The sequence below is a fragment of the Suricata suricatta genome, chromosome 13 (genome assembly GCF_006229205.1).
Source record: "Suricata suricatta isolate VVHF042 chromosome 13, meerkat_22Aug2017_6uvM2_HiC, whole genome shotgun sequence".
NCBI lineage: Eukaryota > Metazoa > Chordata > Mammalia > Carnivora > Herpestidae > Suricata > Suricata suricatta.
This window is the reverse complement of record NC_043712.1, coordinates 61,067,006-61,080,894: the sequence shown is the minus strand read 5'-3', so window position 1 is coordinate 61,080,894 and position 13,889 is coordinate 61,067,006. Positions and strand designations below refer to the sequence as shown.

The 13,889-nt window shown below is 41.0% G+C and overlaps 1 protein-coding gene across 1 annotated transcript in view; it reads right to left on the bottom strand.

Annotated features, from left to right (window-relative positions):
- Positions 1–11,450: 11,450 nt before the first annotated feature.
- The window catches only part of LOC115276249 (protein FAM240B-like), an 86,660-nt gene continuing 84,221 nt past the window's right edge, over positions 11,451–13,889 (bottom strand). Inside the window, exon 3 of the mRNA XM_029920181.1 lies at positions 11,451–12,130. Coding sequence (XP_029776041.1) covers positions 12,037–12,130 — 94 coding nt within the window. The 3' untranslated portion in view covers positions 11,451–12,036. The remainder of the gene's footprint in view (positions 12,131–13,889) is intronic.

The following is a 13,889-nucleotide window of genomic DNA, read 5'->3' as shown; positions in this document are numbered from 1 at the left end:
TACCTGAGTGACTCAGTTGGTTAAGTCTGACTCTTGATTTCAGCTTAGGTCAGGATGTCATAGTTCCTGAGTTTGAGCTCCACTTTGGGCTCCAGGTTAACAGTGTGGAAACTGCTTGGGTTTTCTTTCTCTGTCCCTCCCTTGCTCATGCTCTCTGATGAGGGAGCATAATGCAGGCTGAGGGCAAAGTACAAGCTAGCACTGACACCCTACCCCCGCAAAGTGGGCTATGTGTAATACTTCTCAGGAGTTCCTGCCTGTCCAAGTGATAGGGAAAAATCAGTTATAAGATGGCCAACAGGACTATAAGGAAATTCCTGTCCCTGATCAAAGACTCCCCCTTCCAGGTTCTTCTTCCCACCCTGCTTGTCATGAGCATTAATGAGGAATGTGGAAGTAACGGGCTATAAATTGTTACCTCGATTGATGCTCTGGGCTCAAATCTCTGGAGAATGATCTCCTCTGAGCCCACCAGTGTAAAATAAACCTCCTGTCTTCCAAGATCTCCGAGTGCCTTGGTTCTTTTGCCTAGTGATCCAGACCAGGTTCTGTAACACAAGAACCAAGGAAAGGACAGAAAACAGATAATTAAACCATTAAGAGTCTCCATCAATTTACAAATATATTAGTACAAATACCCCCCCCTCCCCGAAACGGTCACAATCTTATCAATAGCTTAAAGTCCAGGAACTCCTTTCTGTCATATATTAATGCTTTGCTGGAGGGAAAAGCCTGACTATAGCTAGGCTTCCAGAAATCTGTGAGTCTTTAGCATATGAAAATCTCTTTGGAAACTCCCTTCAAACTTTACCTCTAAAGCATATAAACAGTGTAGCTCTTTTTGCCCTTGGGTCCTGTCCCCATGCTTTAATAAAATCACCTTTTTGCACCAAAGACTTCTTCAAGAATTCTTTCTTGGACATCAGCTTTGAACCCCACCATTACCCCAAAACCCTATCACTCTCTATCTCTCAGAATAAATAAATAAACTTACCCCCCTGCTCTAGTTCTTGAAATAAATAAATAAACTTAAAAAAAAAAAAAGGCTTTGGGGCACCTGGGTGGCTCAGTTGGTTAAGTGTCCAACTTTGGCTCAGGTCATGATCTGACAGTTTGTGAGTTCCAGCCCTGTGTCAGGCTCTGTGCTGACAGCTCAGAGCCTGGAGCCTGCTTCAGTTTCTGTGTCTCCCTCTCTGCCCCTCCTCCGTTCACACTATCTCTCTCAAAAATAAACATTACAAAAAAATAAAAAACAAGAAGCCTTTGACCACCATGGGTCTGACTGCCACATAGTAGGCACTGGTGAAAAAGAAACAAAAACAGAAAATACTGGTCACCAATTGCAATCAAGTAAAGAGACCTCTTCCCCCAAGGATTCTAAAAACTGCACCACCTGGCCTGGGAATGAACAGGGCTTGTAGGAGCCAGCCCATATTTCTTGCTCTGGTGTGCTAGCTGAACTTCAAGGAGGTATCTGAAGAGATGAAAATTTTCTCCTTGAGAGGAACGTAATATATTTGGGGACCAGCCAAAAACAAATGATCTTTAAAATATTGACTGCTTGGCAGAAGTTCACAGGCAGGGGTGTCTAATCTATTAAAGCCATCACCTCAAGAAGTGTCCTTCTGAAATGCAGAGCACTTATAAACAGTGCTCCATCTTACTCACCTGCCTCTTTGTCTCTCAAGAAAGCAGGATGTGTGGGATCTAGAATTCTCCCTATCTCCATTTATCCCAGTTGCTCCAGCATGCATGATTCTGAAAGGGGCAAGTCTGTTATAAAATGGCTGACAGGACTGATAGGGAAATTCCTGTCCCTCATCAAAGACTCCCTCTCCTAGGTTCTTCTTCCCACCCTGCATGTCACGCACCAAATTACTACTAATTAGGAATGTGGAAGTAACAGACTATAAATTGTTCTTTTTGCTTAAGCTTATGCTCAGACCTCTGGAGAGTGAGTGATCTCCTCTGAAGCCACTGGTGTAAAATAAGCCTCCTGCCTTCTAAGATCTCAGAGTGCTGCTTAGTTCTTCTGCTGGGTGATCCAGACCAGATTACGCAACAATTCTAATAAAAAACTTCATCGTGAGAGCACCTGGGTGGCTCCGTTGGTTGAGTGTCGTCTCAGGTCATGATCTCACAGTACACAAGTTTGAGTCCGATGTTGGGCTCTGTGCTCAGAGCCTGAACCTGCTTCAGATTCTGCATTGCCCTCCCTGCCTGTGCCCCTCCCTTACTCTTACTCTGTCTCTCTCAAAATAAATAAACATTTTTTAAAAAACTTAAAAACCTTTATTTGAACGGTAACATTTCTAAGACTATAAATTCCAAAGGTACAAAGAGAAGAGACAAATATCCTGATTAAACCTTAGTTGAGAAGAGCAGGCCCCTTCTGGCAGATGCACTGTGACCACAGTTCATACATGAAGAACTTCAGCAGGGGCTAAAGCCAGTGTGGAGGTCAGAAGTCAAGGTGACCTTGGCTCTGAGCAGACTCTTGCTATAACAGCTTAAACCATACCCTTCCACTGTCACCTCTTGTCAACAGGCCTCTTGCCACAGCAGCAAGCAGTAAGCATGAATTGCTCCCTGCCCTGTTGGGACTGCACTTGGAGGTATAAACACAAGTACAAAGAGAATGGAGGGGACTATGCATTTGATCAAGAAGAAAAGTGATCAAGGAGATAAGGCAGTTATGGAAAAAGTACATGGTGGTCTTTAATGCTAAAATGTTAATAGCTAACATTTATTGCAGACTTTTGATGTTTCAGTGCTGTTCAAACACTTTGCTGATGAAATCTTCACAGCAGCCCTAATTTTATTTTTAAAAACACTATAATGTTCATTTATTACTGAGACAGAGAGAAACAGAGCATGAGTGGGGGATAGCAGAGAGAGGGAGACACAGAATCTGAAGCAGGCTCCAAGCTCTGAGCTGTCAGCACAGAGCCTGATGGCGGGGCTCAAACCCATAAACTCTGAGATCACGACCTGATCTCAGGCACTTAACTAACTAAGCCACCCAGGCACCCCAAGAAGGTACTTTAGATATGAGGAAACTGAGGCTCAGAGAGGTAAGGGACTTGCCTGAAGCCTTCAGTTTGGACTGCACAGTCCAGGACTCTTACCTGGCAGCTTTGGGACTGGCTGGCCTCTGCAAGCCCAGACCTTGTGGGACCATTGGAGAGTCCTGATGCATATTAGCATGGTAATGAGTCTGAGAAGTTCAGCCGTAAACACTTGTAAGGATGCAGGTCAGAACCAAACTGACTCTAATCATTAGACAATAGAAGGGCACACATGTCCCAAGGGAAGAGGGACCACCTTTGTAATGCCCATTCAGGAAAGGCTAGCTAACACCTTTAACATTTCTAAGAGCAGGCCTAAAAATGGAGGCTAAGACTAGTCACACCCTACGTGAGGGTCCTAGGCCCACTCTGTAATTGGTTAACACTGTAACTGTTGTGATTGGGTCCCGCCAGAAGTAACAAGTACTCTAGGCAATGTGAATGGTTAAACCTGCTGTCAATAATATTGTATAATAACAATCGGATCACTGTACCTATGTCACAATTTCCTGTAACTCCCCCTTCCCAGACTCATAAAAGCCCTACCCCACCTTTGTTCAGGGCTCTCAGCTTAGATCCACCACGCCGATAAAATCTGTGAGCCCGAGTTTAGGCCCCGGCTAGCCTAAGTCCGTAATAAAACCACCCTTTGCTTTTGCATGTGTGACTCGGTCTCCCTGGTTGTCTCTGGTTTTGGGGGCAATATTAAAATCTGGGCATAACACACTTAAAATCAAAGTTGTTTACAGTTATTCAGTCCAGAGATTCTCATACTTAGTTGACACTAAACCCCCTGTCCCTGCCTTTTAAAATGAGACTATTATCCTGCAAAACATATAAGGAAGTGAGAAAGGCCTCTGTGGGCATCTCTGTGTAGGAATGGGAGGAACATCCCTTCCAGATCAGCTGCTGACTTTCCTGTCTTCAAGTACTCCTGTGTCTGGCCAGCCAGGCTCCTGGCATTTATCAGGCTTGGGATAAGCCACTGAGGCCAGATAACTGGGCAGGATCACTAAGGAGCCACCTAGTAAGGGCCCTGGGGCCAGTGCCTGTATACTGGGGGCTGGGCCCTGAGAAGGATTTTTTTCCTTATTTAGGACTTTTTCTTTAATTATGAGAGAGAGACTACATTGATTTAAGGGGAGTGAGGGGTGAGGGGAGGACAGGATATACATATATTAGCTCAAAAAATCAAAGGATAAAGGAAATAAAGCTGGCTTCAGATTCATCAGAGTCCGGGGACCAAAATAAAATCTCTGTCTACCATCTGCCAGCTTTGCTTTCCTCTGTTTTGGCTTCATTCTTGGAGAACACTCTCCCTGTGGTGATTGATAGGTGCTCCAGGCTTTACCTGTTGACAGACCCTATAGTTCCCACCTTGGTTCCAGCCCTGCCTCCTTCTGGACCCATCTGAATTATGGGCCATCCTGAGGCAATCTCTGGTACTTCTTTGATCTGCCAGGCTTGTGTGATGGGCTGAGGTGTGGAGTTAGCTCTCCTTTTTTCACATGAAAGGTGAGTTGAAGATCTGCATCTTGCCTGCAGATACAGCCTGTTTGCTAAGGGTAAGAGGGGGTCAGCAACTCATCAGATAAAACCCACACTTCTGCTATTAGAGGTGAGGGGGAAGGTCCCTGCGAGACAGGAATTATCGGCTTTCTGGCTCATCTTCTGTCAGAGTAGTTCCACTTCTTATAGTTTATCCTGCACAGAAATTTGGATACACATGCAAAAACAAACAAAAGAACCACAAAAAAAGTCCCAAGAAAGCAAAACAAAACAAAATCCAACATCCATTAACTCTATCCATTTAGATTATTTTTACTGAAATGTTGCTTATTGTAGTGAAAAAGTAGAAAGTCTATCAAAAGAGAATTATTTAAATAAATTATTTTCATCTGTTGGGGAGAAAGCATTTCTAATATACTTAAAGGTCCTTTTGCTTGACTAAGAATCAGTTTGATATGAGACAGATTAAGAGGAGAAAATCATACTTAATGGTGTACATATGGGGAATCCACACAGACATGGAGATTCCAAAGACAGTCAGGCAATATGCCTATAGGAGCTAAGGGGAGGGCAGGATCTACGGATACAAAGGGGAGGAAGACCATTAGTAGGAAGGTGAAAGGAGATGTCTGGAAAACAAAGGTTGTCCTTACATAGTTAAGTTCTTAGGTAAAGAGAAATCTCTGTTAATAGCTCTCATCCTGACATAGGCAGGCAATTGAGAGGGGAAGTAAAAAGGTTTTCCTGAATCTGATAGATTTTTTATTGCTTTTAAGTCAAAATGATGTTCATGCCAAAGTGGCCCATCTTGGGGTGGCTGCCCTTTTCCCCTACACATCCAAGTATTATGCAACTAACAAAAAAAGGATGTAGATCTGTAATTATCAATTTTTGGATGTCCAGAACATATTGTTGAATGAAAAATTAACTTACAAAAATTATTTGTGACAAGAGTCCACTTTTGAAAAACTATCTTGTTTAGTTTATATGAATAGAAAGATGTTTGATAGGGAAAGAGGATACAGAAGGCAGAAAGGGAAAGGCTGGGACTTGATGGTCTTTGGGTGAAGAAAAACACAAATTTTAAAACATTTCTTCTGAGAACATCTGACCTCAAGCAAACTCCCTCAGGTGTTAAGTTCCTCTTAAGAATGTAACTGACACTCTCCCTCAGGTTTCTCTCAGGAATTTGACAAACAAAAGACCTGACTAAAAATAAGTAGATCATAAAAAATGTGGAACCCACCAGGGACATTATGGCCATAGACCACCTTTCATACAACAGAAATGAGTCAATCAAAAAAGAATGACTAGGCATTTAGAGTTACCTAGCCAATAAGGGTAGACCCTGAGAAGGAACAAGGGACAGGGGAAGGGAATGACCAAAAGCCCTATAAAGTCCTCGGTATTCACTTTCGAATGCCCCCTCTCTATAAAGAGAGCCTTCATACTATTCTTACTTCCTAAGCTTATACTCTAATAAACTTTTACCTGTTACTCATTTTATTCTGTGCCTATCTCTTCATTCTTTGAAACAGCGAGACAACAAATCCCAGGTATTGAGGTAAAAAATCCGCTACAATGGTTTTCAAAATATTAACAGTGTTATTGTTGGGTGGGGGACTTTGGGTAATTTTGATAAGCTTTGGCTTTCCTAAATTTTTACCATAAACATATATATTTTTGTAATTGGAAAAATTGCAATTATTTATTATTCAAAGAAAACTCATTATTTTCTAAGGTAATATAAGATGCCTGGTATGAGAGAATCTTATTGCTTTCCTTTGGAATCTGTATATTCTCAAGGAGCATGTTGGCAAAGCAGAGGCCAAGGGGATTGGCTGGAGCTTCTCTTTCTTCGAGAAGCCTGGCTCCGTGCCTCCCTTGCACTTTAGCAGTGGTCATGGTGCTGGGGAGGGCACAACCTGAAAGAAATCCTCCAATTTAGCCAGCAGTCTTTGGGTGTTGCCCATCTCATTTGATGACTAGGACAGTAAATCTTTCTAACCAGTGTCTCTTTCCCTCTCCCTCCTTCACCGCATTTAAGACATCTCTCATGCAAAGCCTCCAAGTGCCATTATGTCTCCTGTCTGGGCACAGCCATTTCAGCCTGTGTGTACCATAAATATCACAAGGACTTGAGTATTGGGCTGGAAGTCAAGGGCTCTTCACAATTTTAACTTTGAATTGCTTTATGAAAAAAGACACTTTGTGTTCTGATTTCTTCCTTCACTAATACTGAATCATTTGTCTAACAGACAAAAGGATCTTTTATTATTACTCACTGGCAAACATAAAGCTGTGGTTTAAATTTAGTAAAGCCTTTTTGAGCAGCTGAGCTCACCTCTAAATTGGTGCAATTCAAGATTTTGCTATTTTTCAGTCTATATCTCATGTAAGGTTATTAAAGGAAAAGTGCTAATTAATTTTAAAATTAAAAGGCTAGAACTTTAAAGGTATTTACTTTGATACAGGGCATAAGGCAAATTTCCTGTTTTTATTCCCAATATTTCATCACTTTGACCACACTATTTTTTGTACTTCCATTCACCTTGAACAGAATGGAGGATCACATAGGGGTATATTTTCCAAATCAGGCTATTTGGTTAATCATAGTTTTAACAAAGACAATCCCTAACATTTGTAGAGTGCATTCTCCAAAGGGCTGCCAGGGTTGTTTTACTGAGTTACTAAGACAAGTTCTTAGCAAGTTACTGCCCTGCTTAAAAACGTTTGATGAGTCTCCATTGCCTTTGTGGTAAAGTCCAAACCCTTTAGCCAGCATTTCAAGAGCCTCCCATTTAACCCTAATCTACCTTTCCTTTCCCTCCCTCCACTCCCCTGCTGACCGCACAGTTCATTCTCTCTTTCAGGGTCTGATCTCACCCCCTCTGTGAGACCTCCACACCTCCCTGAGGCCTGACCATTCATAACACTTCACATGCCCTTCTTATGGCCTTACCACTCTGACTCAGTTTCCCCCCTCTTTATTGCTTTATTGAAGTATAATTGACAAATAATATTTGTATATATTTAAGAAACACAATGTGATGTTTTGATACATACATACTTTGTGAAATGTTTACCACAATCAAGCTAATTAACATCTGCATCACCTCACATAAACTGTGTGTGTGTGTGTGTGTGTGTGTGTGTGTGTGTGTGAGAGAGAGAGAGAGAGAGAGAGAGAGAGAGAGAGAGAGAGAGAGAGAAAATGCTTGAAGTCTATTCTCTTAGCAGATTTCAAGTATAAAATCCAGTGTTATTAACTAGAGTGGTTGCCGGGGACTGAGGGGTGAGGGAAATAGAGATTTTGGCCAAATGGCACAAACTTTCAGTTGTGCAGGCTGACTAAGTTCTGGCAACTTAATGTACAGCCTGGTGAATGGCTCGGTTAACTGTCTTTTCCACTAGATCTGTGCCCTTTGGGAAAGCTGTTCCCAAGTCTGGCTAATTACAGGGATCTCCTGGAAAGCTTGATAAAAATACAAAATTTCCAGAGTCCCACACCAGATCAACAGAATTAGAATCTCTGAGAGCGGAGGGGCGCCTGGGTGGCTAAGTCTGTTGGGCGTCCGACTTCGACTTAGGTCGTGATCTCACCGTTCCAGAGTTCCAGTCCTGCATTGGGCTCCTGCTGATAGCTCAGAGCTTGGAGCCTGACAGCTGAGAGACTGGAGCCTGTTTTGGATTCTGTGTCTCCCTCTCTGTCTCTGCCCCTCCCCAACTCGTGCTCTGTCTCTCTCACTCTCTCTCTTTTTCTCTCTCAAAAATAAATAAACATTTAGAAAACTTAAAACAAAAAAGAATATCTGGGAGTGGAACCCAGGGATCTGTAAATTCAAAAAAGGGATTCTGGCCAGCATGCAGGCTTGGTTACTACTTCCCGCTGAGTTCTTCATTTTCTGTGAGCCCAGCCCACTGTAAGGTACATGGGGTCTTGCCTTGTACCAGGTCCTGCTCTACAGGTTTTTACATCTGCTCATTTAATCCCAACCACCTTGAGAAATGGGGGATAGCATGCCCATTACTATAGATGAGGAAAGCATAGCGCAGGGATTTCACCTTTATTCTGAGGAGATAGTTCCCTAGTGGTAACAGATCCAGCTCTGCTGTTTCTTTAGGCTCATCTTCTTTTTACTAAACCCATGTTAATTAAATGTTAGTTAAAATAAATAAACATTTATATTTTTAGAATCTCCATGCCTTGCTCCCTTGCATTCAATCAACTGGCATGACCTATCCACTCTATCTGCTCAACCCTGTTATTGGCCATGAAGACATTGGAAACAACCTCTTAATTCACTTCCTGCCACCTCTCCTCTAATCTGTTTTCCCAGTTGCAGTCAAATGATCATTTAAACTTGCAGATCTGCCAAAGCCACTGCTTAGGGTATGTCTACTTTTTCCTTATAGCTTCGAGTTTTCAGACTTGGTAACCAGTGTTTATGCAAGCCATCCCTGCCTTCTAGACTACTAATGCAAATGATAATCCATGTATAGTTTATATACATTGACTTAGAAAGGCAAACCTTAGAAAAATGGGCCGTCTGCCTAAGTAATTCACACTTAAAGAAATTAAACTAATAAACAAAGAAATGAAAAGAAAATTCCAATCATTAGTGACCAAAGAAACCAAGTGATATCAACCCTCAGATTAGAAAATACAAAGAAAGGCTATGACACTTATTCCTGGCAGTGATATGGGGAGAAGCGTGAACTCTTATTGACTGTTTGTTCAGATGAGAATTTTGCCAGCCTGTCTGGAAAGCATTTTATAAGTAGGAACTGCAATACAGTTTGTTCTCATTTCCCATAACTGGGAAAGTTCCTATTTTCTAGAATAAAGGATATTTAAATAAGAGTGTCTGCTGCTTCATTGTTTGAATGATAAAAACCTGAAAATTATGTGACTGTCCATCTCTAAAAGGATTGCTGAATTTTTTTATGGAACATCCACATCAGCATATAATACAATCCCCTAGGAAATGTGAATTAGAGCTAAGTTGACCTAGAAGCATTTATTTTATGTATTGATTTATTTTTATTTTTAAAAAATTTTGTTTTTAAAGTTTTATTTATTTATTTTGAGTGAGAGAGAGAGAGGGACAGAAAGAGGGGGAGAGAGGGAGTCCCAAGCAGGCTCTGCACTGATAATGCAGAGCCCAATGTGGGGCCATATCCCAAAAACCTTGAGATCCTAACCTGAGCCAGTATTAAGAATCAAACACTCAACAGACTGAGCCACAGAGGTGCTCCACCTAGAAGCATTTATATGAGGAATGATTGAGTTAGGAAAGCAAGATGCAGAAGTGTCATATGATCTTATTTTGTGAAATGACACCACATAAACATTCACACAATACCCTTTCGATGTAGTGTGTGTGAGAGTATGTGTATGCATGTGTATGTCTGTGTGAATGGGTAAGTAAATGTAATTGTGAATATGTGTGTCTGTATACAGCCATGTAAACATGGAGAAAATACAGGAGTACTCAAACCATGTTATTACAGGGTATAGGGGTTGCAGATGGCAGAGAGTACAGAAAAAAGGGGGAGAGCAGGTTGGGACAAAAGAGAAACAGCTAATAAAAGCCTATAAACATGTATGGTATAATCATTTATTCACTTATATGAAAGTATATACATGTATGTATGTGAATTACAAAATTTGAAAAAAATAAAGATGTAAGTCTAATCAGTTCATTCTTCTACCTTAAAGCCTGTGTCAATGAGCAATCCAAAATTGAGAATCTTTTTTTTATGTTTATTTATTTTTGAGAGAGAGACAGAGTGTGAGCAGAGGAGGAGCAGAAAGAGGAGACACAGAACCCAAAACAGGCTCCAGGTTCTGAGCTGTCAGCACAGAGCTTGACCTGGGCCTTGAACTTACGAGTTGTGAGATCATGACCTGAGCCAAAGTCAGACACTCGACCAACTGATCTACCCTGGCACCCCTAGAATTGAGAATCTTTAGCCTGGGCTTTAAAGGCCCCTGTTCACCTTTCCACCCTCCTATAAAATAGTTCCCTCTTCAGTCTGTGTCACAGACACACATTTCCCAGTTCTTTACCTCTCTGTGAATCTCTAGTCCCCTTTGCTCTGCAGTCAATGCTCGTCTTTGGCTCTTCACATGTGCCATTCTCCTCTGTCCAGGACATTTGGCCACTTTCCTTTTCTTGGATGGACTTTTACTCATTTTATAAGTCTCAGCTTAAACATCAGTTTCCCAGGGGGCTTTCCCTGAATCCCTTATGTTCAGGAAAATATTTATTCCCTTCCTGAACCCCCTATAGTTCTCTGTCCTTACTAAAATTGTATTTTATTATTAACCTCTTTTTCCAAACTTTGCTCAGATTTTCCCCACTTGTAGTTTACTGCTTATATATTATACCCAAATTGGAGAAAAGCCTGTAGCAGGGGCCTGGATCTCATAACTGTGGGAATGTGGAATCACCTCTCCAACCCTCTTGCCACCCCATGACTTTCTTAGCTGTGAGAAGCTCTTTTAGTTTTCCAAGGGAAGCAGTTTATGCTACCACATGGCATTAGTGAGGAATGGATGCCTTCCGCAGCATTGTCTCAGATTACTGAAAGTCCCTCTGGCCATGTGCATTCCTTGGTGCTCAGGGCTCCCCTAGCTGTCTCCTAGAGAGGAACCATGGGCAGAAGAGCCCTAGTTACTGTGACAGATAGAACTTCTCCCACCTTGTGATCATGCTCTGGAACTGAGAAGGGACTACAGTGAGGGTGACTGTAAATTCCAGAATGAATCTGGCGGCAGCAGAGCTGACATTTGGCTCTAGCACCAGAGAGCTAACCAAGACAGGCGTAAGGGACAAGGCACATACCAGAGCAGGCAACCATGTTTATTAACCATTATTTTATTTTCATTGCATATTTCTAGTTAAAGATGTTTATGAGAAAAGAATTCATATAAAGAGAAGCGAAAAATATTTAGTTCAGTTCATTTTCAAACTGTATTGTTTATCAATTGTTTTCATAATAACAGCTGTATTCACAAAAAGCAGGGACAGGAAGAAAAGATTGACTCTTTTTTTCGGAAGACCCAGGGAAGCCAAATTCCCATCCAGGTCATCGCCTTTGGTAAACTTAGATGAAACATTCAGATTTCAAAATGAAAAGAAAATGTGGAAATAAATTACACTACATGGATCTTTGAAACCTGGGTAGTGTTAATTCTAAGAGCTTTTTATATTAAATAACCTGAGCTTCCCTGTCCCATTGGCGGTCACCCTGTTCAGTGCAGAGAGGATTGAGTTGGATAATGACTCCCATTAGCACTGGGGGAGTTTTCACATGTAAATCCCTTACAAATGGGAAAGCAAATAGAGGGTGTCCTGGTTAGTAAATCAACATAACTTGGGTGTTAAATTTTTCTTCTCGAAGAGTGCCCTTGGTGGCTAGATATCTTTGAAGTAGATGAAGCAGGAGGCTCTCAGCCCACCGTGTTTGCTTGCTTTTTCTTCTCATCAGGATTGTCCAGCATCTGTAGCCTTTTCTCCAGTCTCTGCTTCCATTCTTCTCTGAGCCTGAGGAGAGGAAAAATACAAATGCTTTGTACTTTTATCTCCACATCTGATGGTCCAATTGAGGTCTTTCATTTTTCCTTATAACAAATATTTTTGAGAAACACATGGCTTTTACAAATTAATGAAGAAAAAAATCAATAGATAAATGAACAAAGTCTATGAATGTGTAGTTTTATAAATTTATTCCTTCCTAAATTGATTCAATATAATGTCAAACTAAATCCCAGAAGGACCTTTTGGTAGATATTGACAAACTGATTCCAAACTTTATATGGCAAGGCAAAAGAAGTAGTTTAGCCAAAACAATTTTGAAGAGGAAAGTTGGAGGACTCATATTACTTGATTCTGTGACCTTTAATATAAAGCTATCCTAATCAAGACAGTATGGCACTGATGAAGGAACAGACAAATAAATCAGTGGAACAGAACAGAGTCCAGAAATAAATATATACAAATATAGTGAATTGATTATTGATAAGAGGCAAAAGCAACTCATTGGAGAAAGTATTTATTTTAAACAAATTGTGCTAGAGCATCATACATTCATATTTTAAAAAATGGACTTTATTCTATAGTCCACATCTAATACAAAATTAACTCAAAACGGATCACAGACCTAAATATAAAAGGTAAGACTGTGGTAGAGTCTTCTCTCTAAGGAATGTGGTAAGAAAAGAACTCTAGATAAGGGAAGACAACCTGGCTATATACATGTATGATATCCCTCATGACTGTAACATGGGACCACCCAATGAGACTATGTCTATACATTATCCATAAATGGGTGACAAAGAAGTAGAAAATGCATAGAAAGCTATACCACATGGTATTCAGGGATCAGTTTTTCAAGTAGGAACCCAAATGAGACCTTGTCATCATGAATAAAGTTGCTTCCTGGAAGGAAAGGCCACAAAGAAAGGCCTCGGTGTCACTATTTTCTGTGTGAGAGTCCTGCTACAACTAAGGCTTCTAGAAGAGAACCCCACAAAATAATAAATTTATTCTTTACCTGGGATTGGGGGAAAAATTCTTAGATACAACACATAGAAAAAAGAAAAATTGGGTGTATCAAAATTAAAAATTTGTTGTGTAAATGACACCGTAAAGAGAATAAAAGGCAAACCATAAACGGAGAAAATATTTGCAAGTCACATTTCTGTTAGGGGACTTGTTTCTAGAGTATATAAAGTTCAAACTGAATGATAACAAAACAATGTAATAGGAAAAGAATTTGAACAGACATTTTACCAAAGTTGTATTGTTATGCTCAGATTTCAATATCATCCCCCAAAACCAGAGACTGCCAGAGAGACTGAGTCACGCATGCAAAAGCAAAGGGCTTTATTACAGGCTTAGGCTTGCCAGGGCCTAAACTCTATCTCACAGACTTCATCAAAGCAGTGGATCCGTGCTGAGAGCCCCGAACAAAGGCAGGGTAGGGCTTTTATAGGTTTGGGAAGTGGGCGTTACAGGAAATTGTGACACAGGTACAGTGATCCAATCATTATCGCATAACATCATTGGCAGTAACTTTAACCATACACATTGCCCAGAGTGTTCGTTACTTTTGGTGGGACCCAATCACAGCATTCAGAGTTAATACCAGTTACAGAGTGGACCCAGGACCCTCACGTAGGGTGTAACTAGCCTTAAGCAATAAGTGATTACCTATAGCTTCTATTTCTAGGCCTGCCCTTAGGAATGTTAAGCATTTTAGTTGGCCTTTCCTGATTGGGTGTTACAAGGGTGGTCCCTCCTG